At 38.5% G+C, this 26402-nt stretch overlaps 1 protein-coding gene across 1 annotated transcript in view; it reads left to right on the forward strand.

Annotated features, from left to right (window-relative positions):
* GPC4 (glypican 4) overlaps positions 1-26402 on the forward strand; it is a 119946-nt gene that overhangs the window by 80129 nt on the left and 13415 nt on the right. Inside the window, exon 3 of the mRNA XM_036304623.1 lies at positions 17858-18249. Coding sequence (XP_036160516.1) covers positions 17858-18249 — 392 coding nt within the window. The remainder of the gene's footprint in view (positions 1-17857; positions 18250-26402) is intronic.

A 26402-nucleotide genomic window follows, 5' to 3' on the forward strand; every position in this document is an offset into this window, starting at 1 on the left:
TATTGATTTTTTACAGAGAGAAAGGGAGAGGGATAGAGAGTTAGAAACATCGATGTGAGAGAAACATCGATCATCTGCCTTCTGCACACCCCCTACTGGGGATGTGCCCTCAACCAAGGTACATGCCCTTGACCGAAATCGAACCTGGGACCATTCAGTCTGCAGGCTGACACTCTATCCACTGAGCCAAACTGGTTAGGGCTAGATTCGCTTGTTGATAGATATGTATTTGTTTTCACTTTGTTGTTCATAATTTTTATCTTTACCTTTTTCTTCTTCCTCTTCTTAAAGCATTTCATATAATACTGGTTTGGTGGTGATGAACTCCTTTAGCTTTTCCTTATCTGTGAAGTTCTTTATCTGACCTTCAATTCTGAATGATAGCTTTGCTGGATAAAGTAGTCTTGGTTGTAGGTCTTTGCTATTCATCACTTTGAATATTTCTTGCCATTCTCCTCTGGCCTGCATAGTTTCTGTTGAGAAATCAGCTGACAGTCATATGGGTACTCCCTTGTAGGTAACTGACTTTTCTCTTGCTGCTTTTAGGATACTCTCTTTGTCTTTTGCCCTTGGCATTTTAATTATGATGTATCTTGGTGTGGTCCTCTTTGGATTCCTCTTGTTTGGGGTTCTCTGTGCTTCCTGGACTTGGTAAGTCTATTTCTTTCACCAGGTAGGGGAAGTTTTCTATCATTATTTCTTCAAATAGGTTTTCAATATCTTGCTCTTTCTCTTCTTTTGGGACCCCCATAATTTGGATGTTGCTATGCTTGAAGTTGTCCCATAGGCTCCTTACACTATCTTCATAGTTTTGGATTCTTTTTTCTTTTCTGGTTGGGTGTTTTTTGCTTTTCCACATTTCAAATCTTTGACTTGATTCTTGGGATCCTCTAGTCTGCTGTTGGATTTCTGTATATTATTCTTTATTTCAGTCAGTGTATGCTTAATTTCTAATTGGTCCTTTTTCATATCCTTGAGGGTCTCACTAAATTTCTTGGAGGTTTCTAGAATATTCTTGAGTAACCTTATAACCGTGGTTTTGAACTCTCTGTCCTCCATTAGTTTGCTTTCCTCCATTTCTTTCGTTTGTGACATGTTTCTTTGTCTCCGCATTTTGGCTGCTTCCCTGTGTTGATAGAGTGGCTTTGTGTGCGAGGTGTCCTATAGGGCCCAATGGCTCAGCCTCCCTAATTACCTGAGGTGGACACTCTTGGTGTACTGTGTGCACAGTCTTATTGTAGAACCTTGATTGATGTTGGTATCACTGGGAGGAATTGACCACCAGGCCAATTGGCTGTGAGGACTAGCTGTGTCTACAGTGGGAGAACTGCTGTGCTGGAGACACACTTGTGGGGCAGGACTTGCTTCAGTGGGGCTTTGGCGTTCACTGAATCTGCCCTTTGAGTGTATCACTTATGGATTTGAAGAGTTGTAATTTATTATGGTCTCACATTGACCACTGGGTGCAAAGTTAGCCACTGCCTGAGGCCACCTAGCAGGAGCTACAGAGAGATCTGCAAATTCCTCCTCTTTGTTTGGGGTTTGTAAGTGACCAGATGAGGCCCAGCTGTGATGCAGTGCAGGTTACTGTTGAGCCTTAGGCCTTCTTTTGGAAGCTTTGGAGCTCTTTTACCCAGCAGCAGTTTGTTAGGTTTTAGGTTGCAAAAGAACAGGCTATTCATATGCAATAGCCTCTGCCCACAGCTTGGGTGGGGTTGTAAATTGGATCGGGCGGGGTCTCTGGGAATCATCAGGGCAGAGAAAACAGCAATGGCTGCCAGTCAGCCCTGCCCCAGAGAGGTCCCCGGGTCTCTGCGTCCTGTGCCCCCATGCAGAAACAATGATTGCTGCGAACACCTCTGCAAGAAAGCCGCCCTTGTGTTCCTGTCCTGATGCCAGACAGTCCAGTTCCTCCCCATATGAGTCGGGATCCCCAGAGTCTTGCCCAGAACTGGAGTTCAGAGCACTTGGGAACTTGTATCTCCCTCCTGATTGAAAAAGACAACAGCGCAACCATTTGCCAGCCCATTTCCGCGCGCACTTCCGTACCTCTGCACTTGTGAACCTCTGCACCTCCTACCCGTCTCAATGCACTTTTCTCTTTCATTCTAGTTGTAGAATTTCCACTCAGCCAGCCTTCCCGTGGTTGATATCCATTTTGTCTTTTAGTTGTAATTTTGATGTGGTTGTGCGAGGCAGCAAGTACAGGTGTGTACCTATGCCACCATCTTGGTTCCTCCTCTTTTTACACTTTTTATTCAAGTCACATTTAAGAGGTGATATTCAAGTTTGTACAATTGCTTTTTCAGAGCTCTTCTATTCTCTCAGTGTTCAAGTTTTCTCTCAAGATGTTCCTTCTTATTGGATCCTAAGGGCAAGTTAGCCCTATAGCTTTATTGCTAGAATCCTTCTGGATGCACTAAAATCTGTATGGTAGGCATTATGGAAATATGGTCACAGGGAGCCAAAAATAGATTAAAGTAGTTTAATTTAAATGCTTTTATTTCTTTTCTTGGGTGAACACAGAATAGTGTTGTTGACGCACATCACTTAAAAAATTTTTTTGCTAATAAAAAGCAGGCATCTATACAGATGCTGGACTTCAAATTAAATTTCAAAATGGTTCCCCAAAGATAACTAAAATTCGTAGAAACTCTGTAGAACACAGAGAGGATCAACACTCAGTTCTTGAGTTTCCATGCAGCAGTAGCCCAGCGGTAGCAAGCATACTATAGTCTTCATTAAGCTGATCTCCTTCCCTGGCCTCATTTTAGCGGTGCTCTGGCTTAGTCTATCCATGTAAAGCCACAACCAAACCCGTTTCAATCCTCTCTGCCAAACATGGATTCTCACGTGTACACTTTATTTAATAGTGAAGAAATAGTCAATATGAGCCAATCGAGAAGCACTTCAATCATATCTGAAGCAATGTTACATATAAAGGATTTTAAAAATTAGAATATGGGGTCCAAAACACCTCAGGATCCTTTTCTTTGGCGCTGTTCACTCAGTGTGAAGATTGTTATGATGAAGTAGATTTAATTTTAATAGGAGTGATTTTCTTTGTGCTCATTTTAAAGGCCATTCTAATTACATAGTACCTTTGATGCATGCTTTTCTTGACATTATGTGTGGTGAAGAAGTACAAGGCAAATTTTTAAGATGTGAAATGTCTTTGAGTATTTCTGCAAAGGGCTGGTTACCATGGTGAGAAGCTGGACTAAATTAGATTTGATATAGAAGGCAGTCCTTAGTTAAAGAACAGGTTATATTTCAAATATTAGTTTTCAGATTTGTTATTTGAAACTTATAACCGATTTAATAAGTGTTAGTTTGGTTCCCAGGCTAGACCATGAAAGCATATTTTAGTTGTAATGTAGTTGAACTAATTTTTTTCTATGTAGCATACCATATATTGTACCCATTTTTTTCTAATACTTTGTATGCAGATTGTATGCAAAGTTATGTTTAATCTTAATTTTATCTTTTCCTTTCCCAGGATAGATGGAAATAATTTTTCCATACCTCTCAACACATAGGACTGTAAGGTATATTTAACAATATGTTAGCATCACAAGAAGATCAAAGTTATTGGCAAAAGACATTATTAGACTCCCTCTGTCTCTCTTGGTCACTAAATTACTAGTATGATTATTAAAAAGAATGGTATTCTCTTAACTATGACATTTCTCATTCAAAGACAGTAACCAAAGCGTTTTCTTTTACTTGAGGATAAAACTTAGAAAGATAATCAGATGGTCATCTTAGAAAACTTGAGATGCTGATTATTAAAAATTACTACTTGGTGATTAAGAAGGAAATTAGAAATTAAGATGGAATTTAGAAGGAAAAAATCCTGCTCTTTAGAAGTGGCTAGCCTATTGGTAGCGTGATGAGGTGCAGATAAAGCTATTTTCAGGTTCTAAGGCCACCACCTCCAAGTTACTCCATTTCTTATTAGACATTAGTGTGGCGCTCACAGTGATCTCTCTTGTCTATAAGCCTGCTGGTTTAGCTTTCTTTCCCCTACTCGCTCCCCATGGTTTTATAGCATTACTTGTATGATTTCAATGTGTAGTTTTTAAAAAGCCATCCAGTAAGTGTTAACATATGTTTTTGAAAAAAGGACAAAAAACAGTTTCTCTTGCCCTTTCCTTTCAGGCTTCACATTCAATAAATGTGTTAACACTTTTTATCAGTTTCCAAACTGGTCACAAAAATGATTATGAAATGCCAGTGTGTTTCTTCAGACTTTAATTTAAAACATAGCATTGAGAATAAAGATAGTAAGCATAGATTATTTTTTTGAAGTAGTTGCTGAAATGTGTTTGTTCTAAAGATCAGAACAGAACTGGGATATGTTGTATAATTCTTCCAAGTTAGGTTTTCTAAGACAATTAAATACTTTTACAGTAAAACCTCAGCTGACTGGTATCCAACAAACCATAATCCTAAAGTAGGTTTTGCATTTATTGATTGGTTGACTTTTAATCCTCAAGGCCTAAAGATGTTGAGTAAAATTGTATAGGGGATGTCTTCACTTTCAAAAATTCAAGGATAGGGTGCTTTGGTTGAAGAATTGTCTAAGCCTTTATAAAAGCCAAACCCTGGGTTATTGCTGTGAATGAAAAGAGGAAGTAGGTCAGAGTAACAAGATGGCAGCTGGAGAACCAGGATGTGGGCAGTGAGGCACCACAAAGAAACCTGGAGACAAGTAATGAGAAAATAGCAAAAGGATACATGGAAACCTGTAGGGTCAAGCAACTTCAAAAGGGAATGTATTGCTATCTCCAAGATTACAGTGTAAATCCAAAGTGTTGACCCTGAGCCCATGCAGCTTCCTCTATCATCAAAACTCTAGCCATGTTTATGAGGTACCACTTTTTCTAAGGCAGGAACAATTAATTTTTATAAACTCTTCAATAAAATAAGGCTTGGAGGCTTTTAGTGAATTAACTTTCTTTAATCAGAAATTATCCCATTTTCCCAGTTTTACATTATTCTGCCTCCATGAGCTCCAGTCAGCTGTGGCATTTTGGAGCCAGATATCTCATATCCCTTATCTCTAAGGTCACTGTTTTTGTTCTACACATTTAAGTTTCTATTGCTTGCATACCTAAAGAGACTATAATTCTATAAATTAGTGTTTAAGTTATAAATTGTGTATGTGCACATGTGCATGCCCCCCTACACATGCATTTTCAGACCTGAGTGAAGTACAGAAGAATACTTCTTTAGGCAGCAACAAAATTCTCAGGTTTCCCATATTTTAAACCTGTACCTCTGAGTTTAAAGATTCACCTCTTTCCTACACAGTAATCTTTTAACTCACATTTTGACTTAGATGTTCAATACCAGAAATCTACCATCCTAGACTACCATCCATAGAGCCTAAAAATGGTGGTGACAGAGCTAGCTGCTCCCCCTTTTGGCCAGTGCTGGGATTTTTAAGTTTATTTTTTAAAGTAGAACTGCTAATTAACATAGCTGAATCAGTTGTCTCATGAATATGCTAATCAGATACTCAGTTCAGGGGTCTTTGAAAGAATTGCTTGGCAAAGGGAATAGAAATAATAGAAGTGGGGCATAATCCATGTTTTGGGACTACAATGTAAGACCCACCACAAAATGTCGCATTTTGTGAGAGACTTGTTTTTAAAAGAGGCATAATTATATAACAACTACAAAGATATATTATTGCTTAACAACTCCCCAATCAAATTGTTTACTAGATATTTTGCATCTTAAAATAAATGTTAAGGAAACTGTCAGGTGTTAGTCCATTGGGAAAACTTTGTCATTTTAGAAGCCAAATGTAGTCACTTTGGTCTGGAGGCAGAGAACACTGAATTGTCAGCCTGGTTCTGCTGTGAACCCACTGTGACCTGAGGCAATTAACTGGTCTCAGTTTTCCCATCCATAAAATGAGGGGGTTGAGCTAGATGCTCTCTTAAGACCCTTTCAATTCTAAAAATTCTGTGAATCTTCTGAACATGTGACTACACCAGCTGCTTTAGTGAAAGGTCTTGCAAGATGTTAATTAGCCGTCTGCATGGTACTCTCTATTTTCCTCCTATCATTTCTGAACTCTCCGCTACTTTCACTAGGTCTTTGAAAACCCTCCTGGGAGCCTGAAGCTTGTTAACTTGCATAATAGTAGAAATTTTCTGAATTAGCTTACAATGCACATAAAAGAAATAATTGTCTGTTCCATCTATCTGCATGAGCCAAGTGTAAATCAGAGTGGCCACCCTTTCCTTAAAGCCCCCTTGTTTTCTCTCATTTCACAAAGGCAGAACATGAAGCACTCTTCAGATTTAGCCAAATCTGTGTTTTAATCACTGACTAAAATTTTTCCATAGTTCATAATGGGCATTACTTCATTAGGCCACCAGGAAAACCAGTGTGGAGGCTCAGTGAGTGGAAGGCATTAGAATTCACATGCCCATGAAAGTAATGACATCACTGGGAGTGAGCTGGCCACTCACCTTAAAAGACAAATATATCCAACTAAGTTTTATGGCCATTAGCTAAGCTGAAATTTGTGGAATTTTTATGACTCCTGAACTTAACTATTTTTTAGCAACATGGTTTTATCATTGTCCTTTGCATGGCCATACTGACTTACTAAGACCTCCTGGGAGATTTTCACATTAAAAAAAAGTTGTAAAATAAATGTGTCATAGAAATGTATAGCACACATACAAAGGATTGGTTTTTAATCCTCACCTCAGATTTCACTCATTAAAACATCCTTTTAAAATTTGTTGCTTTTTAAAAACTTCTGCTATAGTGCAGCAGGCAACATTTCACAGGATGAGTAGCTAAGAAAGTACAGAAAAAGACATAAGGCCTTCTGGCCTTCCAGCAAATGCAATGTTCTTTCTAGATCATGCTAATGTTCTTTGATTTAGTTGGAAAGCACTACTACTTTTTCCTTTACAATTCTATTTTCTTTTCCTTCCATGTGAAGGAGACTAAAATGCTGGGTATTTTTGCTAATTCTTTTTATAATCTGTGAAAGTTGATGAGAATGAGCCGATGCCAGCTTACTGTAATCAAATCAAGAGCTCAGACAAAACACACACATTTCTGTATTGACAAAGGTTTTCTGCCTTTTGAGTTGTTATCTGAAGTGTGACCAATTGTGGCTCTAGTATTGGCTATTTCATCGGATTGAAAATGCTTGTGCAGCTTCCAGGGAGCCCTGTGCACTTTCACTTTGGGCCACTGCTGTTAGCTTTGACTTATTAAAAAGACATGGTATCAGCAAGAAGGAGCTGATCTGTTTGGAAGCAAGTAAATAAATGGAAGAGCTTTGGATGAACTGCTTTTATCTACTTTGTTGGTTCATTGCACTTTGAGCCTGGGAGTTGAGACAGTTGTTGTTCACTTCTGCCCACCCTTTTTCCATGTGTCTGTCTGTCCAGTCAAAGAAAAGGGCTTATTTGATCTAGCACTGACTCCAACTGATTGACTGAGAGATTCCCAAGCCAGTCAGGCTTTTCTTGTTCATTGTCCCTGCCCATCTCTCTTAAAAGAATTAGCAGAGCAATTGAAACTCTTGTAATAAATGCGACTCAAATAGGGAGAGTGATACATGGGCCCACCTTTTCTGGAGGTCAGTTTGGCAATGTGCCAGAAGTTTTGAATATGTTCATACCCTTTCATTTAGTAATTTCTACTTTTAGATATTTATCTCAAAAAAAGAAAGATCTGCATACAGATTTATGTACAAGGATGTTTATCACAGCAGTGTTTATAATAAGGAAAATAGGAAATCAGCCTATTATATGTCTTATGATGATTACATTTTCTGTCCCTATAGTGTCATAATATGCAGTTGTTTAAAATGATGTTTCTGAAGAATTTTAACCACACAAGAAATGCTAAGCATGCAGTGTTATATGAGAAAAGGGTATAAATACAGTACGATCTGAACCATGGGACAGTACATATCTTCATAGGAAAAAGACAGGAAGAAAATTCAATGAACCATCGTTGCTCTTTTTTAATGGTGGGATTTGAGGTGATTTATATTTTTTTCATCACTTTCCATATTTTTTAAATTGCTACAATTTGAAAGGAATACTTAATAGGAAAAATTGTATTTTTTAAAATAAAATGTAAAAACTGCTTTGGTTTAAAAAAAATGTTTGAATTTTTTCCTGAGGTATCACAATGCTCATCGTAGACTATTTGGAAAAAGTATGGAAAATGCATCGAAGCCTCCAGCAATTAAGTTGAATTAATAGAGTAAAGATAAAATAAAGTTATTTTTGAAAGCATGAGGACATATGTTTTTTGACTATAAAATACTACTCAAAAATTAGAGTGAACAAAATTGAAAAATATATTGAAAACAAATTACCCCAATGTAGGACTGTTCCTACATTGGTGGGATCACAGGCAATCCCACCAATGATATGATATGTTCCCAACACTCAACTCATTACCACTGTATTTACAGCATCTATTTGTGCAGGTAGATAATACTCATGCATACACACAAATTGGGATGATAACATTATGCTATTTTGTGTCCTGGTTTTCTCTTAATATTAGATCATGAGCAGATCGACTGTATTATGAGGTTTGTATATGAGACCATATAATAGATTCACATACAGGTTAGTGTACAAAACACTTGCAATGGCTGCTTCAACCTCCTAGCTTACTGAAACATGCCCTCAGCCTTCTCTTGGCACTTTTGAATGTGAGGGAATATGGGTGTACTATAGTGAATTGGGTAGCTGGTGCTGAAAGTACCCTTAGTAGAAATGGAATGGAGTCCAGTGAAAGCTGAACCTGTTAGCCAAGTTAGCAAGAGACAGGAGCCATGAAAGATAGACATTGATTGTCTTATGCAAAGTTTTAACATGCAAAGTGCATTAACTAATAAAATTATTCTTGGGAAGTAAGGACTGTTCCTACATTGGTGGGATCGCAGGCAATCCCACCAATGATATGATATGTTAAAAGCCCCTAAGTGCTGCTGCTGGCAGTTGTCTTGTCATACTAGGAAAGATCTATTAATGTTCTATCAGTTGATGAACATTAATCAACTACATGTTCTATTAGTACTCCATACCCTAGAAGGCACTTTTGAGGATTGAGATTATGCCCAAATAAAGGGAAGTTGGTGTTAAAAACTTATACATTACCAATAAAGCAAGACATTTGTAGATGCTTATGTTACCTGTTCTTCATTAAGTACTTGATCTTGGGTGAAAAAAATGGATGGGCATAACTCTGAGTTTTCTTAACAGTGTGAAAAGTATGATTTGTAGCATTTACAAATAGGCTGCTTTTCTTAGGAATTTTGTTGATGTGGTAACTTAATGTTTGCATGCCACACCAGGGCTGCGAAATACAGCCTTTACAGTAAGTAAAGAGGAAATTAATCTTTATATGTAAAAGATAGCTTCCTAATAATGTAAATACAAGGTGGTAATCTATAGCACCAAGCAAATGGATTGAATAGAAACAGCTTCCAATCTCTGAAGGTCACAGGTTAATTCTAGAATGCATTCTAGTTAGTTAATCAATGGGCAGTCAATTGTTTGCAGCCAAGTAACTGATGGCATTTAATAGCAGAACTGAGGGCCTTTTGACTTGTTTTAAGAATTTTGGATGTTTATTTGATGCAAGACAAGTGGCTGGGGATAGAAGTTCCAGAAGTACAGGATGTTCTTCCTCTTTTTTTTTTTTTTAAAGACAGGATATTTAAATAAACAACTTTTATATGGAAAAGTTTTGCCTTTTCACTCTAGTTTTTCTCATGTTAAATTGGTACTAGTATTGACATTAAGCATAATCATCTTTTAAGAGCTGGAAAATACTTACAATACCTTAGTTCAACCCTTATATTGAGCTGACTTTGGCAAAGAAGGTAGTATGCAAATGAAATATGTGAATAGGATTGGAAATTGACCTGCTGTTTAATTCGTAATTTTCCTTTCCCTAATTCTTTTGCCTAATCCTTTGCCCTGATTATATATATATATATGTGTATGTATATATATATATATATATATATATATATATATATATATATAGTGTTCCAAAAATATATACACACACTTTGAATAATTATAAGGCATTGTTTATTAAAATACGTTTCATTTTCAAAATTGAGCTATCAGCTGTTAAAGTGTATATATATTTTGGGGGACACTATATATGTGTGTGTGTGATGTGTTTGATATTGTCTCTTTTAATATAATGTAAAATCTCTTCTCTAGGTTGACATTTCTCTATTCTGTGTTTTTCACTCAGTATTTGCTCCCACCCTCATAGATGCCTGGGACATTGCACAGCTTTGGAAGCAAGAGCCATTAAGCATTTCCTTTAGCTAAATTGCTCCCAGTTTTATAAGGCCTTGGGTCTTCTTAACTGATCTCCAGCAGTTTTGGCTTAATTTATGTTCCCCCCAGATGGATAATATTTGACTCTACCAGTAAAGATTAAAAACCACCCTTAAGAGATTTTTAAATGATTGTAGATATAAACTCTAAAGCTGACAGTATCACCTCATGTATTATGAATACTGTCCATTTATTGAGCATCTATTGTGTGCCAGGCATTATCCATATGAGCTGAGTTAGTAACACCTCCATTTTATGGATGAGGCATCAGAGTCAGAGAGATTAAATCTTTTGTCCAGTCAAGGTCATATGGCTCATAAATGGGAAATCCCATGCTTTTCCTACTATGTAATGCTGCTTTAGATATGTATCATGCTACAGTGTTTATTTCCATCTCTACTTTAAGTGCTCATTCATGAGCCCTAGGAGTAGCAGTTGCTTGATCCTTAGAACATAAATTATTAAGCCTCCAAACTGAAAATTGAAAGGGAAATAAACCCTGATCACAGACACCATATTTCAAATGCTTGTAAACTATCTCCTTTCTGACTCTCTTTTCAGACACCAATACCATCACTTAAAAGAGACTCCCTGAGCAGCATTTTTCATGAATTCAAGCAGTTGCTGCAAGGGAGATCTAATTTCCAATTAACTCAGCTTCTGATCGTTGTGGAACTCTGGTTTTTACACTGCTCCTGGCTGAGTTCTCTCTTAGCCACCATGTGTCTTATAATTGGCTTCAGGCATGATTATGAAGGGATGATTGCTAGGTGTTTCAGGTCTACACAATTTTTCTTTAGCAGTTAAGATCTGACTCTAATCCTGAATTCTGAATGGGGGGTGGGGGGGAGTGGAGATGATCATTGCAATGATTAGGATTAGTGAATTTGCTATTGATGACCTGAATGTCTAATTTGTGTTCTAGTTCTCATTGTAGAAGGAAATGTCATAGGAAGAAATGAGGGAGCAGGATGTGAAAGAATTATACAAGAACATCGGAGAGCTGCTTATTTGTTAGGAGGAACCGATACAGAAGTTTTTATTTTCCTTATAGCAAATTATGCTTTGGTTGATATTGTACCTAATTGGTATGGGTTTTAGAATTTAAATTATTTCTGCCATCCTTAAAATGTCTCTGAGGCAAAAAGCACAGGTAGACTAGTCCAATTTAACAGGGTCAGTAAGAATAAGTCTAAGGTGAAATGAGTTTTAGCCCTTTGGGTCTTTTGCCTTTTGTTCTTGATGTCCATAGGTGCTACAGATGAATATTTAAAACTTACTCCATGAAGTGAAGGATTAAGGATTTTATAGGTGCTTTTAAAATTTCTGGTGTACTCATAAAGCCATTTCTGGAGAGTGGCAGTATAGTAAAGGTGAATTGGATGGAGGAAATTTGTCTTTCTAGAAATTTTCATTACTGTCTGATTAGAAAGGAAGGTTAAGATGCATGGTAAAACTGTGTGCTTTGATTCGAGGCATTAATAGCCACTCAGTACATACTTAATCATTGTAAAGCCATGTGGAGTGATTAGATGATCAGACTTTAACTTTTTAGGTCAATTTTACAGAATTTCTATATGTAGTCCACTCAAATTATCTTTATATTTGTAATATATATGGCCACACTAAAGAGTCTTTTAAAATGTGAAGGAAAGGAAATTAATTTTATGAATGATTAAATGAATTAGAATTTAGTATGTATATAGCACCAAGCTAATCTCTTAAAGTATAAATTAATATCTCTCTCACTTTCTCTCTCTCTCGCACACACACACACACTTTCTAGACAGAATTTGAGTCATGGGAAACAAAGTAAGATCCATGGTGGTGTTCCACAGAGGGCATGCCAATTTGAAATCAATCCTCTTAATTAGATCATTTCTTTTATACTTCATAGGCCCTTGACCTGAATGAAGAACTCTAAGAATACTTTATTTTTTTCCATAAAATGTTCATTGATTCATTGGTTCTTTGACCTGGAGCACTTTGAACTCTGATATTTCATTGAAGTTTTAAATTAACTCTAAGCTTGACAGGTTCCTCTGCCCCACCCTCAAAACCAGTACGGCTGTATGTGCCATTCATTAGAAATTTAGGTGAGTATTCAGAATTATTATTAAATGAGTCATGAAACACAAGTAAAATAATTCTCAACATCTCATTTCTACACTAAATGATGTGTACCAATTATAATATAATATAATATAATTAATATAATATAATATATACCAATAATAGAGGAATATGCAAGTTGTCCGGGACACCGTCACAGTAATAACCAAACAGCAGGCTGTGTGGGGCGACAAGTCCAGCAGGGGGGGTAGTGAGGGACGACCAAACAACTGAACAGCAGGCTGTGTGGGGTGACCAGGCTGGCAGGGGGGTTAGTGAGGGACAACCAAATGACTGACTAGCAGGCTGCTTGGGGCGACCATGCTGGCAAGGGGGGCAGTTGGGGGCGACCAGGCCAGTGGGGGGGGCAGATGGGGGCAATCAGGCTGGCAGGCAGAGGCGGTTAGGAACAATCAGGCTGGCGGGGGGGGGGGCAGTTAGGGGCAATCAGGCCAGCAGGCAGAGGTGGTTAGGGGTGATCAGCTGGCAGGGGGGGCAGTTAGGGGCAATCAGGCAGGCATGTGAGCAGTTAGGAGCCAGTGGTACTGGATTGTGATCAGGTGCAGGCTGGGCTGAGGGGGACCCCCCCCCCCCCCCGTGCACAAATTTCATGCACTGGGCCTATGATATAATTCACACTAATAAAGACAAACTTGCAAATTGACTGTACCTTTGCTACATCTTAAGTCACACCTACCAGCCAATCAGTGACTATATGCAAATTAACCCAACCAAGATGGCGGCCAGCAGCCACGGAGCTGGAGCAAGCAGGAGGCTTGGCTGCCCCAATGATGGAGGAAGCCAGGCTTCCCGCCTGCCGGAGCCAGCTCTGAGCTCCACTCAAAGCAATAAAGTTTTAATTATGGAAGGTAAATAAACCCCAGATACATGGTTTCAGCAGGCTGTGGCCACGGAGCTGGAGCGAGCAGGAGGCTTGGTTGCCCCTGGCAATGGAGGAAGCCAAGCTTCCCTCCCGCCTGCCCTGGCCGGCTCTGAACTCTTCTCAAGGCTACAAAGTTTTAATTATAGAAGGTAAATAAATCCCAGAACAAAAAAAAAGAAAAAAAGGAGAGGCTGGGAGCTTCCGTTGCCGGGGGGGGGGGGGGGGAAGGGGGGGGCTTAGCCAGCCTGAAAATGGCCTTCAACCCCTCACCCAGACTGGCCAGGCACCCCAGTGGGGACCCCCCCACCCTAAAGTGGGTGTGCCCAGCCTGAAAACAGCCATCAGCCCCTCACCCAGGCTGGCCAAACCTCCATGGGGTGAGGGTCCCCACTGAGGGGTGGGGGCGGCTTGACCAGCCTGCAAACAGCCATTAGCCCCTCACCCAGGCTGGTCAGGCACCCCAATGGGACACCCTTCAGGGCAAACCAGCCGGCCCCCACCCATGCACCAGGCCTCTATCCTATATAATAAGAGGGTAATATGCAAACTGACCCTAACAGCAGAATGACTGGGAATGACTGGTCACTATGACACTCACTGACCACCAGGGGGCAGACGCACAGTGCAGGAGCTGCCCTCTGGTGGTCAGGTCGCTCCCACAGGGGGAGCTCTGCTCAGCCACAAGCCAGGCTGACGGCTGCCAGTACAGCGGTGGTGGTGGGAGCCTCTCCTGCCTCCTCAGCAGCGCTAAGGATGTCAGACTGCAGCTTAGGTCTGCTCCCTGCTGGTAAGTGGACATCCCCCGAGGGCTGCCGGGCTGCCAGAGAGATGTCTGACTGCCAGTTTGGTCCCGTTCCCCCAGGGAGCAGGCCTAAGCCAGCAGGTGGACATCCTCCGAGGGGTCCCAGACTGCAAGAGGGCATAGGCCGGGCTGAGTGACCCCCCTGAGTGCACAAATTTTTGTGCTCCGGGCCTCTAATATAATATAATTAATATAATATAATAAAATTAATCTACATAATAAAAGAGAAACATGCAAATTAACTGTCCCTCTGCTACGCTCAAGCCAATGAGGAGTGAGTATGCAAATTAACTCTATAAAGATGGCGGGTGATTTGCATATACAGAGCAGAGTGGGAGAGCTGGCAGCTTGGGGGGACATGGCTCCCTCGGTCACCAGACAGAGAGCAGAGCAGGAGAGCCAGCAGCTTTGTGGGATGTGGCTCCCTCAGTCAGGGAAAACCTAGAGTGCGGGGAGCACCAGGAATGCTGGGAATCGTAGTTCTGATGGCAGATGGATCTCCTAGACACTAGAGCAAAGTGAGCCTGGAGCAATTACTGTTGCAGTTGGGGATGGAGGGAGAGCAAAAGTGAGAGACATAAGTAAAATCAGAGTGTCTAGGAAAAATTAAAGGGGAGATATCCTAAAACTTCCAGGAAATCTCCACCAATGGATCAAAGAAAAAAAAAAAGCCTCTATTATGCTGTGAGCAACAAACCAAACTGGATAGGGGGTCTCAGACAATTCGCTCATATGATTGCAAAGACAGACAGAAACTCCCGGATTGGAGAGGGTGCAGGTCGGGCTGAGGGGACCCCCCCCCCCCTTAAACCCCCAGTGCATGAATCTTCGTGCACTGGGCCCCTTGTATAATATAATGTAATGTAATATTATAATATAATATAATATAATATAATATAATATAATATAATATAAATACAATATGATGCACCTCAACTGACAGTGGAGTAACTTATATTCTGATAAATCCATTGTAAGTTGAAGATCTTCTAAGTCAAAAATGTCTTTAATACACTTAACCTACTCAGCATCCTGGCCTGGCCTAGCATAACTCAAATGTGCTCAGAACACTTACATTAGCCTAAAGTTGGGCAAAATCATTTTGCTCTCACTATACAGCATTACCAGAGAGCATTGTACTGTACTGTATATCACTATCATGGGAAAAGATCAAAATTTGAAGTATACAGTTTCTACTAAATATGTATTGCTTTCGCAGCACCATAATGTCAACTGTAAGTCAAACCATTGTAAGTCTGGGACCAGCTGTATAGGGAAGGACTTATGGTTGCCCTTGGAATCTAGTGTTTAGATTGTAAAATATTAATAGCACTGGGTTGACATAAAACTTGCACATTGATCTCAATGACCACACTCTATTTTTCCATTATGTGAGAGCTGTCTATGTGTGCAACATACTGGGCATGTAATAACACAATTCAGTGTGCTTTCTTTTATGTCCCCCCAAAATCAGCCCCATTTAACAAGGATGCTGGTGATTCAAGCAAGGGGTAGAAAGTGGACCAGATGATTTTTATGTTCTCTTTTGTCACCTTGAGACTCCCCAACTTTGAATTCCAGAGACATGCCACCTGCATTTGACATTTACTTGAGAGACAATTCCACACAAGAAAATTTGCCCCCAAAACATCATGAAGAAATCACACTCATGATTGCAACCAAAAATTTAAAAAACCCAATTCATTACAAAGACACTTTCCACTAATTAAAACATGAACACTTACTTGAATTTTTCACATTCAGCTCATTGCTTGAGCTGGTGGTCATTGCAAGTGAGAGGTAAAATGGGAGAAGCCTCACTGACTAGAGCAGTGGTTCTCAAACTTTAGGGTGCAGCAGAGTCACAGGTGGCTGGGCCTAACACTCAGGGTTTCTGATTCCTAGTAGGTTTAGGCTGAGGCCGAAGAGCTTGTATTTCTAACACATGTCCTTGTCATGTTGATGCATGCCCATCATTAGACCACACTTGAGAACCACTGGGGATTTTGGAGAGAATCAGAGACCTTTCCAGATACCTGATTTGAATAATGCTTTTCATGTGGTTCCTTCAGCTCCTTCTGTACTTTCTGTCCTTCTTCCAGGGAGAAAACATTGGTAAAAATGCCAAGCTGTACACTTGTGATGGGGATAATGGAGTAGTTGACTTGCCTAGTTTTTAATCTTCAGAGGGAATCAATTTCCCTTTCTCTGAAGATAGCCCAGGAAATAAAAGGCAAGTGGTAAAAGAAAAAAAAAATAGACAAACAAAACACACATAGTTTGAAAAGGTGGGCCCAAAGGACTATGAACTTAGCTCCAAGCCTCATGAACCACATGAAGATGATACAGGGGCATAGGTATGGAATCTCTTGATAGTGAGGAAAGTCACACACATTCCCTCCAAAAGGCTTCAGTGTTTTCAGTCCAGGTTTAAGAAACTATTTGTAATAAGTTTTCAGCCTCTGGTTTGCCCACCCACCATGAACAGAGAATGGTTTGTAGTGCTATTGCATTTTGATAAGCTCCCTAATGTTCTGGCTTTGAAGGAGGCATCATATTTTGTTTCCTGCTCCATGTTCACTTGGAGGCAGTTTCTTATTTGATGTGGTCCTTATATTTTGCTTTGGTATTTATTACATTTCCTACTTAAAAACTTGATATCATGAGGTATTTATTTTTATACCAGGCGTAGATTTTTTGAGAATGATTAATGTTACAGATACACTGTTAGCTCCTCTTCATTGAATTTCCTGAGGAAAGCTTCAGGAGAAACTAATTTGCAATTTGTACTTAAGAGATTAAAATCTTCAACACATATGTTGTGGGTATGTGGTAGGCAAAATGTAAGTCTGAAATAATGTGGTATACTTATATATTTTTTCAGTTATTTTTCCCTATTGTCTTTATATTGGTTGAATCTGTTATGCATTTCATCTCCCTCCCCCTTTCTCTCCCCCTCCCCCTCTCCCTCTGTCTTTCCCTCCCTCTACTCTCTCCCTCTGTCTTTCCCTCCCTCTACCCTCACCGGAAGAAAAAACTCATGATGTTACTGTATGAATTTTTAGCAACTCAAGGTCAATTTGGATACCCCAATTTGAACCAGTGACACAAGGGGACACCTAATTTTCAGAAAAATTATGTGTTTGCTTCTTGGTGTGTTTCATTATTTTTCTTGGCTTCAAGCATTTCCCAGGCAGTTTTCTTACTTGTCATGTGGATATAAATGTGTTCAAATAAAAGAACACCATTTGAAAACACCTGTCCTATTGTCAGGTTACAATTAGGAGGCATTATTAACATCAGTTTAGATTCTTGCAGCATAAAGTTCTGGGACACTTCATGTTATAGACTTCATGTACTGATTTTTTTCTAGTTTTTTATCTTGTGACTGAATAAGAGAGAAGAATGAGTGTGTGTGTGTGTGTGTGTGTACATATATTTCTTTTATTCTGGCTCCTGATAAGTTAGTTTAAAATTCCATTTTTCTACCTCTCTTTGTGTGATTTTGTGATATAGATTTCTTTTCATTGACAAATGATCAGAGATGCCGCATTCACCAAAAGAAATCTACTCTATATCCAAGCATGTTTTCCAATTAAATTTAATGATTTTTTTATTTCAAATTTACCTGAAAAAAAGACTTGGTTATTTAATTACTGAAAACCTTTTTCTTTTTTGTTGTTTTGTTTTTAGAATTCTTTAAAGAACTACTTGAAAATGCAGAAAAGTCCTTGAATGACATGTTTGTGAAGACATATGGCCACTTATACATGCAAAATTCTGAGCTATTTAAAGATCTCTTCAAAGAGTTGAAGCGCTACTATGTGGTGGGAAATGTGAACCTGGAAGAAATGCTAAATGATTTCTGGGCTCGCCTTTTGGAGCGGATGTTCCGCCTGGTGAACTCGCAGTACCACTTCACAGATGAGTATCTGGAATGTGTGAGCAAGTATACGGAGCAGCTGAAGCCCTTTGGAGATGTCCCTCGGAAATTGAAACTACAAATTACTCGTGCATTTGTAGCAGCCCGTACTTTTGCTCAAGGCTTAGCAGTTGCAAGAGATGTAGTAAGCAAAGTCTCTGTGGTAAGTGCTATTTGCATTCTGTGTTTTTGTTTTGTTTGGTTTCATTTTAAAAGAAACTTTAGGAGGGGTAGAAAAAGAAATCAGCAGAATTCCATTGCTTCAGTAACTCTTCTTTCCTTTTCAATTCTTTTTGCCTCTTTTCTCCTACACTTTGTGTTTATACATGTGCCTTGTACAGTTATAAACAATACTATGATGAACATCTTCATATATCATTATCATTCTTTTCAGTAGCTTTTTTTTTTTTGGTAGCTATTCTTAGGAGTAGAATATATGTTCACTTTGGAACCTTAATTTAAAATGGTTTAATACCTCCTTACTCATTTTCAGCTTCTATTCCATTTTCCCTCCAGAGGAAGAAACATTCACAAACAGGCTCCACATTAGGTTGTATTGAGTGACTCTGTTTGAGTCTACTAGTTGTAGTCTAGAAAAGCACTTAACATCCATTGCTGTATGTTTCTTTGTTATAAGGTATATACCTTAAGAAGACACTTTTCAATGACTATGTGGGCCGCCCACTCTTGACTTATAGCTTTGTTTATGGAATTACCAGTAGAGGAGATGAAATTGAAATATGTGGGCAAAAGCAGATGAACTGAGCCACATTTTCTTCATTTGTAAATTAAAGGAATTGGTCTTAGACCTTTATTTTTCAGACTGTGTTCTTTGGAACCAGGTCTAAGGAGGTGCTTCAGGGGCTTCCTTGAGGAGAGAGGCAAGGGAGATGGGTGTCTTCTAGTGGGTGAGACTGTAAATCTGTGACCTTATCTCCTGGCTCTACCAGAGAAGCTTTGCTTTTCTCAGTTTTATGCTGTAGGGTTTTGAGCAAGGTTTGAAGGGGGGAAAGGTTCTGTGGTTCCTTCACTCCCCCACGCTCTACCCCACACCACCCCACCAAGATGAAATTTGAAAACTTCTTTTTTTTAATATGTTTACTGATTTCAGAGAGGAAGGGAGAGAGAGATAGAAACATCAATGATGAGAAAGAATCATTGATTGCCTGTTTCCTGTACAACCTCTACTGGAGATGGAGCCTCCAACTCAGGCATGTGCCCTTGACCAGAATTGAACCCAGGACCCTTTAGTCTCCAGGCCGACACTCTATCCACTGAGCCAAACTGACTAGGGCATAAATTGAAAACTTTTTGAAGGCCTTTCCACTTCTACCCTTTCATCACTCAGTACCAGTGAAGAAATAGAATATACTGGGCCAAATTATCTTTGCAAGATTTATCTTAGTGCTAGTACCTTTAGGCCCTCAAAGGAAAAGCCAAATTTTAGTGCATTTCTAAAAATCCTGTAGACAAAAGGACAACAGCTTATACTTAGGTCATTTGGTTATTTTGAGGACTAGAGGAGTGGTCAATAAAAATTAGACAGCAGTATAAACACCAGAATATTAACCTGAATGCCTATTAGAGAGTTCATTTAGTGTTACAGTATCATGTAATTTATTGCCCAAACTAGGACACTTAATGTCTGGATCAGGAAGTCTTATTAGCAATCCTACCCAGACAACATTGCCACTAGTTTTTAATAAGGAGCCAGGACTTTCTTGGACAGACCAGGTTGCATGGTCACCCTAGGTAGAGAGAAAACTAACATTCACCAAAGTGAAGATAGACATTCTAAAGAATTGTGAGTTATTAAAAAACTAGAGGCCCGTTGCACAAAGAGATTCGTGCAATAGGCCTTCCTTCCCCTGGCTGCCAGCACTGGTTTTCCTCCGGCACCCGGGACCCAGGCCTTTGGAGAAGCCAAGCCTCTTCAGACTTCAGTCTTTAGTCTTCACTCAGCCAGAGCCTTCAGTCTTCGCTCTGCGCCTGTGTATGCAAATTAACCTCCACCTTTGTTGGGTTAATTTGCATAGTCACTCTGATTAGCTGGTGGGTGTAGCGGAGTGACACCAATTTGCATGTTTCTCTTTTATTAGTGTAGATAGGTGCTTATAGGATATTTCATATTGGAATTGGGAGATAAAAAGGATTTGGTGATGGGTTGCACTTATTATAGTTTTATTTGTTCTCTTATCTCTGGGCCAGAAACTGTCAGGAAACAGTTCTTTCCAGCATGTTTTTGTTAGTCTTTTTCCCCCTGATATTTTTATTGTAAATTGCAAAACATTTTTGGGGCATATGGGAGTGGGTGGGAGCAAGTGGGGAGATGATTGTTATAATTGAAGAAATAATCTGGTTCCTGAACTTCTGCCCATTTCAGCAACCATTATTAATCTTGGAGGTGCTCATGTCAGAGTCCCCCAACAAGGCACAATTAATCCAGACCAAACTTATTTCCAGTGTAGTTCACATAACACATTTGTCCTCCTTCAAAAATTCCTTCATTTCATCCTAAGCTGAATAGGTGGAAAGGTGCTGCTGTGTGGTTTGCATGTGTGTGCCTACAAGTAAAGGCAAGTGTTTGGTTGTTTGTGGCTTATTTACATTAACCATCCACCTTCCTTTGAATTGATTCTTAGGAAGGACCAGGGAGCTGGCTCAAGCCTGTCTTGTTCTTAGTCTCACTTTGCAAGGTTGGAACCCCCTTAGGGAACTGAGATTCCAGAAAGTCAAAGTTGGAGTGGAGGGTGGTTGATGAAACAAGGAAGCAGTTTAGATAGAATTCAGTGCATGTTAGAAGATTGAGGGGTGTAAAGCTTGCCATTGTCTACATCATCCTAGCTCCTTAAGGGAGAAGTGAGCAGATGTAGCTTCCCTGTGTTGTATTCTTCTTCACATGGTTCTCAAAATTAACTGTAGGAAATTAATAAGGTTGACTTTTGTATTTAGTTGCAGACACCCTTGCTTATGCAATAAAGAGTATGCGATCCAAAATGAAATAGTCACAATCAATTTCTGAGGGTCCTTTGGTATGATTTTTTTTAAAGTAGGAAATAGATTTCCTGTGTAACTTTGTATTGTTAAATTGTTTGAGAAAGTTACTTTCTAAATATAACTCTAATTTTTAAAGAATTTATCTCTATTCCATATTCATTGTACTTCCATATCTGCTTACAAGATATTTCCATAGTTATATGGGAATACAATGGATACAAGCGATAGCACTTAATTTGCTTTGAATAAACATTACTTGCCAATTGTTTAGTTGACAACACTGTTTTATGACTAAGTGTTGTAATTGGAAACTTTAAAAAATAATATTTTGCTTCACTACTGAGTTTCTTCTAGACCTAAGGATCAACTTGAAACCAAATCCTTCAATGAAGTTGGGTTAGGTTATCAAAATTATGTAATAATAACACTCAGGAATCAACTTTTAAAGGTGCTAAAACATAAATTATGTTAAAAAATCTATCATCTATGTAATATTTCTGTTTAGAGGAAGCATACAAGGAATATAGGAATATTTTCACATTTGAGAAATATTTTTTATTAAATTTTGGAGTATGCCTACCAGTTAAACTGGTTGTTTTAAATTGAATTTATTGGGGTGATGTTGGTTAATAAAATTATATAGGTTTCAAGGATACAGTTCTATAATGCATCATCTGTATGCTGTATTGTATGTTCACCACCCCAAGTCAATCTCCTTCCATCACCATTTGTCCCCACTTTGCCCTCTTCAACTTCCCCCAACCCCTTTCCCTCTGGTAATCACTATACTATTGTCTGTGTCTATGAGGTATTTTTTATTATTATTATTTAAGGTACAGTGGTATTGGAAGACAATAAATAATTTGGCTGTCAAAAACATATTTAAAATTGAACATGCTGAAAACTCTACATTTGATTAATACAATAAGTAAGCTTTTCAACCAGTTTGGGTACCTAAGCAGTATTTTTTCATGTGGGTTCCCACTCCTGCCAACTGCTATCCCAAATGTAGTTTGCAGATGAAACTACAGCAATCTAAGAGATAAACAACATTCCTTCTTTTGCTGTCCAATAGAATTAATTACCTTGGGCCTGAAAAAAGACCTTTCAGAGTGGAGAATGTATTTCCTAATTAAAGAGAGCCACCTCACCTACTTCATCTAGAAAAAGGTCTTTAATTTCAAATATGAAAAGCATCTCAGTCTTGAGGCTAGTTGTTGCGTACTTAAGATGTTCCCAACCACCTCTTCATTAGTGGATGTCCTGCTTTTCCAGTTTACTTCTGCAACAAAAGGTTGCGGTTATATGTTGAGCAATGATTTGATTATCACTAAGCTGTTTAAAGGCTGTTAGCATCAGCAAGCCTAACTTGTTTCAAGAGAAAAGTCACTTTTTAGTTGAAGTATACTTGTCTTGCTTCAGTTTTTCTGGGCCCAAAATATTCAGTAATTTCAGCTTACTCCATTTGAGTTTTACAATTCAAACTTCAGAAAAGACCTAATTAGTAACAGATGTTTCAAGAAAGCCTGGTGCTACACATCTTTGTATTACTTATTCCATCTTTACTTGTCATGGTTCATGTGACATTTCTTATTTACCTGCTTGTAGCAGTTTTGCCTGGAAGGGTGAAGTCTGTTTTGGTCTTTCGAAATGCACAAGTGGTTACATGTACCATGAAAATTAATAGCTCCTATGCCAAAGAGAGTTGCATTCTCATGGTTTCAATTAACACTGACATAATGGGGCTATGTCTGCATCCCCACCCCAAACTACAGGGACTATAATTAGAAATCGGTACCTTTCTATTGTGATGTCTTAATGACTGTCCTGCCTTGAAAACAATTTCCATTGCTCCCCCTTCATTTCAGTCTATTCAAAATGCCCAACACCTACAAAGTACTACACAATTTATTTTGTCACTTCCCTGAATCATTATAAATACAACTTCTATAAATGGTCAATATAAAAAGCTTTTAAGAAACAAAGTGTAAATATTTATTTAACCCTTAATATTCTTTTTCACTCCAACTCAAGAACTGGAATTGCAGGAAGAAGGTGGGACTCTAGCTATGGTGGCAATGGAGATGGTGATGTTAAGAGTGTGGAAAGTGTTAAGAACTGAATAAATTGAGATTATATATTCTCAAAACAAATAGAGTCTTCTACAAGGGGACTGATTCCATGATGCTTTGACTTCTAGGTCATAAGTGAGTCTAATAATTTGAAACAAAACAAGACATACTTTTAAGTATTTATGCAACTTCGGTTTTAACTACAATGCATCTACAAACATTTAATGAAATCTAGCTTCTTCCATATATTTTGTTATGTCTTTAACATTCTGTTATCAGGGAAATAGGAACATCTCATCGTCCTTCCTTTGTGTGTATATTGACTTCAAAACTAGTTAGGAAGTTGTTGAATAAACTCATCACTTCTCACCACATGTTTGGGTACCCTATCTCTTTCTTTTACCATAATTTTGGGAAATATTTCCTGTTGTTTTTTTTTATTGGGTGCTTATGTTACCAAGCAACAGATAAAATCTAGACCTTTTCTGCTTGTTTGGTACTATTGGCTGTGCAGGAAAAAAATGTTGCAGCAGAATGTATGTTTGGAACTGGAATAAACTAAAAGGAAATGTGTTTTTAACTTCAGTGCAGCATGTTGACTGCCATCACTATGTAATGTGGCTTAAGGCTCATTCTGAATTACTGAAATGAAATCCAGGCTGCATGAAGAGTACTGCTCCAGTGTTTTTCTTTTTTCAGGATGCTTGCAGTAGTTTTTAATGTGGTGTTTGGAAAATGCAGATTATTTTGTAGAAAGGCTCGATTCATATTAGAAGAGTCTTTGCAGAGAAAGGGACTTTTCTGCAAAGGCTTTTAATAGCAGAAATGGTGTACAGATGTCATGTTAAATGTATATCCCGAGGAAGGCAGGAATAAGTATTTTTAAGTCTTAATAAATTAAAAAGGAAATCAGGATTCTTTCCCCCACTGACTTTGACCATGAAACATAGACTGCCTTCTAAAATCTAAATTAGAAGGCGCCTCCTAACCCTAACATTTAGAAAGCCCTTGGTGAGTTTTGATGGATTTTATAAGGCTTGAAAATTAGCTATTATGTATTGTCATTATGTGTCAGTAACTCAGATAGATTTTGATTTGTTAATATAGAAGTATTGAGTCCAGATGATGGTCCCTTTCTATCTTACTGCTCCCTTTCCCCAAGTAAACAGATAAAACCACCTCAGTCTTATATAAATAATGTCAAAACCTTTTTCTTCTATAAATAACATCACACTTTCTAGCAGAAATTAGTAACCACTGCTGCATTTAGCTGAAATTCTTTCAAAATGTTAAAAATTTGGTAAATGTGTTGTTTTCTGTTTTGTTCTACTCAAGTGAAATCTTTTCTCTCCATATTTAGCAGTGTTTACTTGTGCCTTTTACTTTGTGAGCAGGCTATGATGAGTGATATTGCATATCTAAATTTATATATCTGTATTCATGTATATTTGTATATACCTATATCCATGTATATTTGTATGTATATGTGTGTGTGTGTGTGTGTGTGTGTGTGTGTGTGTGTATTCGTATTTTTGTTACCCCTGTAACATATTGAACACAGGGAAGGATATAGCATTGACTGAATAATTCATTATTGTTTATTATTAAACAACATAATATCATCTAAGTATCCATTCAATATTGTTCCACATAGAACAGTTGCATACATTTGAAAACAGCAAATTCTTACTAGAAAGCATGCAGCCTCATACTGAGTGCTCACTGTATGTGGATACCCTGTACTAGGTCTAGGAGCTATGGAGAAGGTCTAGCTCCATGTATTTCCCTTAGGGTTCCTATGCTCTATTGTGAAAAGAAATCATTCAGATAACCATCAAGGGAGTCCAAGGTAGCTGCTCTATAATCAAACTTCTTGGGTTCAAATCTTGGCCATTTATTGGAAGTTCTGCTGTGAGCTCCGTAATCTCTTTGGGCTTCTGCTTTCTCATCTGTGAAATGAAATGATAAACTCATCTCATTATTTTTTAAGGCTTTAAATGAGTTAAAATGTGTAAAGCATAAAACAGAGCCTGGAACATATGTATATCATGTAAGTGAATAAAATCCAATGAAAGTTATCAATACACAAGTTATTCTGACAAATAACAGAATATTTTTCTCTTGAATCTTGACATCAATACTTTCATGATCATGAAACCATAGGAATTAATGAAGCATTTTCTCTTTTGAGAACATTAATTTATTCTTTGTGTTTGTGGTTCAAAGGGGGAAAGGAGGAGTGTACAGTTTTCCTTTTCCTGTTCTTTCTCAATATAATTTTGAGAAACTATTTAATCTATAAAAGATGTCTGAAATGTGACTTTTATAAAAGCAATAATAACCCCACCTGACTCCAGCCCAATGGATTCTGGAGGTCACTGACATCTGAGCTCAACAGATCCTTCAAAACAAAAGGAAAATATATCAAATGTTAGTCAAATGCTGTGACCCAAAGGAACAATCAGATAGATCATTTTCAGTGGCGTGCCATACATAGAGAATAAATACATAGCTGAAGATTATACTAAGATCTTGGAGCATGGTTACCCTTTTGTGAATCCCCATGTGGCATGATCTACCACTTGGTCTTAAGTCTTTTGGAATAAAACAACTTCTGTAAATAAGTAATTGATTTTGAATATTATAAGGAAGTAGACTGTGAATGAACTTGAATTTCTATTAAAAATTATTTCCCAGAACAAGGCATGATTTAGTCCACTACTATATTTGTTTATTGGGGAAAGGTTTGCCCTGGTATGGTGAAGAGACCACTGAAAGCTAATGAAGGGGCACCCACCAGAGCTTGGTGTACCATGATGTGACAAACAAGAGCCATCATTGAATCAAGGAGATCCAAGACTTCTTCCAGAAACTCCACAAGAGCCCTAACCGGTTTGGCTCAGTGGATAGAGCGTCAGCCTGCAGACTGAAGGGTCCCAGGTTCGATTCCGGTCAAGGGCATGTACCTTGGTTGTGGGCACATCCCCAGTAGGAGGTGTGCAGGAGGCCCCTGATCGATGTTTCTCTCTCATCGATGTTTCTAACTCTCTGTCCCTCTCCCTTCTTCTCTGTAAAAGATCAATAAAATATATTTTTTAAAAAAAGAAACTCCACAAGATAATTTAAATAGAAGTGTCACATGCTGTTTGGCTTTTTCTTCCCTTTGGGTTTTTCTCATCTGTGAAATGAAATGATAAACTCATGAAGATTCCAAAAGGAAGTCAGCTATTTTTTTAATCCCCTGGGG

The sequence above is a fragment of the Myotis myotis genome, unplaced genomic scaffold (assembly GCF_014108235.1).
Source record: "Myotis myotis isolate mMyoMyo1 unplaced genomic scaffold, mMyoMyo1.p scaffold_m19_p_4, whole genome shotgun sequence".
NCBI lineage: Eukaryota > Metazoa > Chordata > Mammalia > Chiroptera > Vespertilionidae > Myotis > Myotis myotis.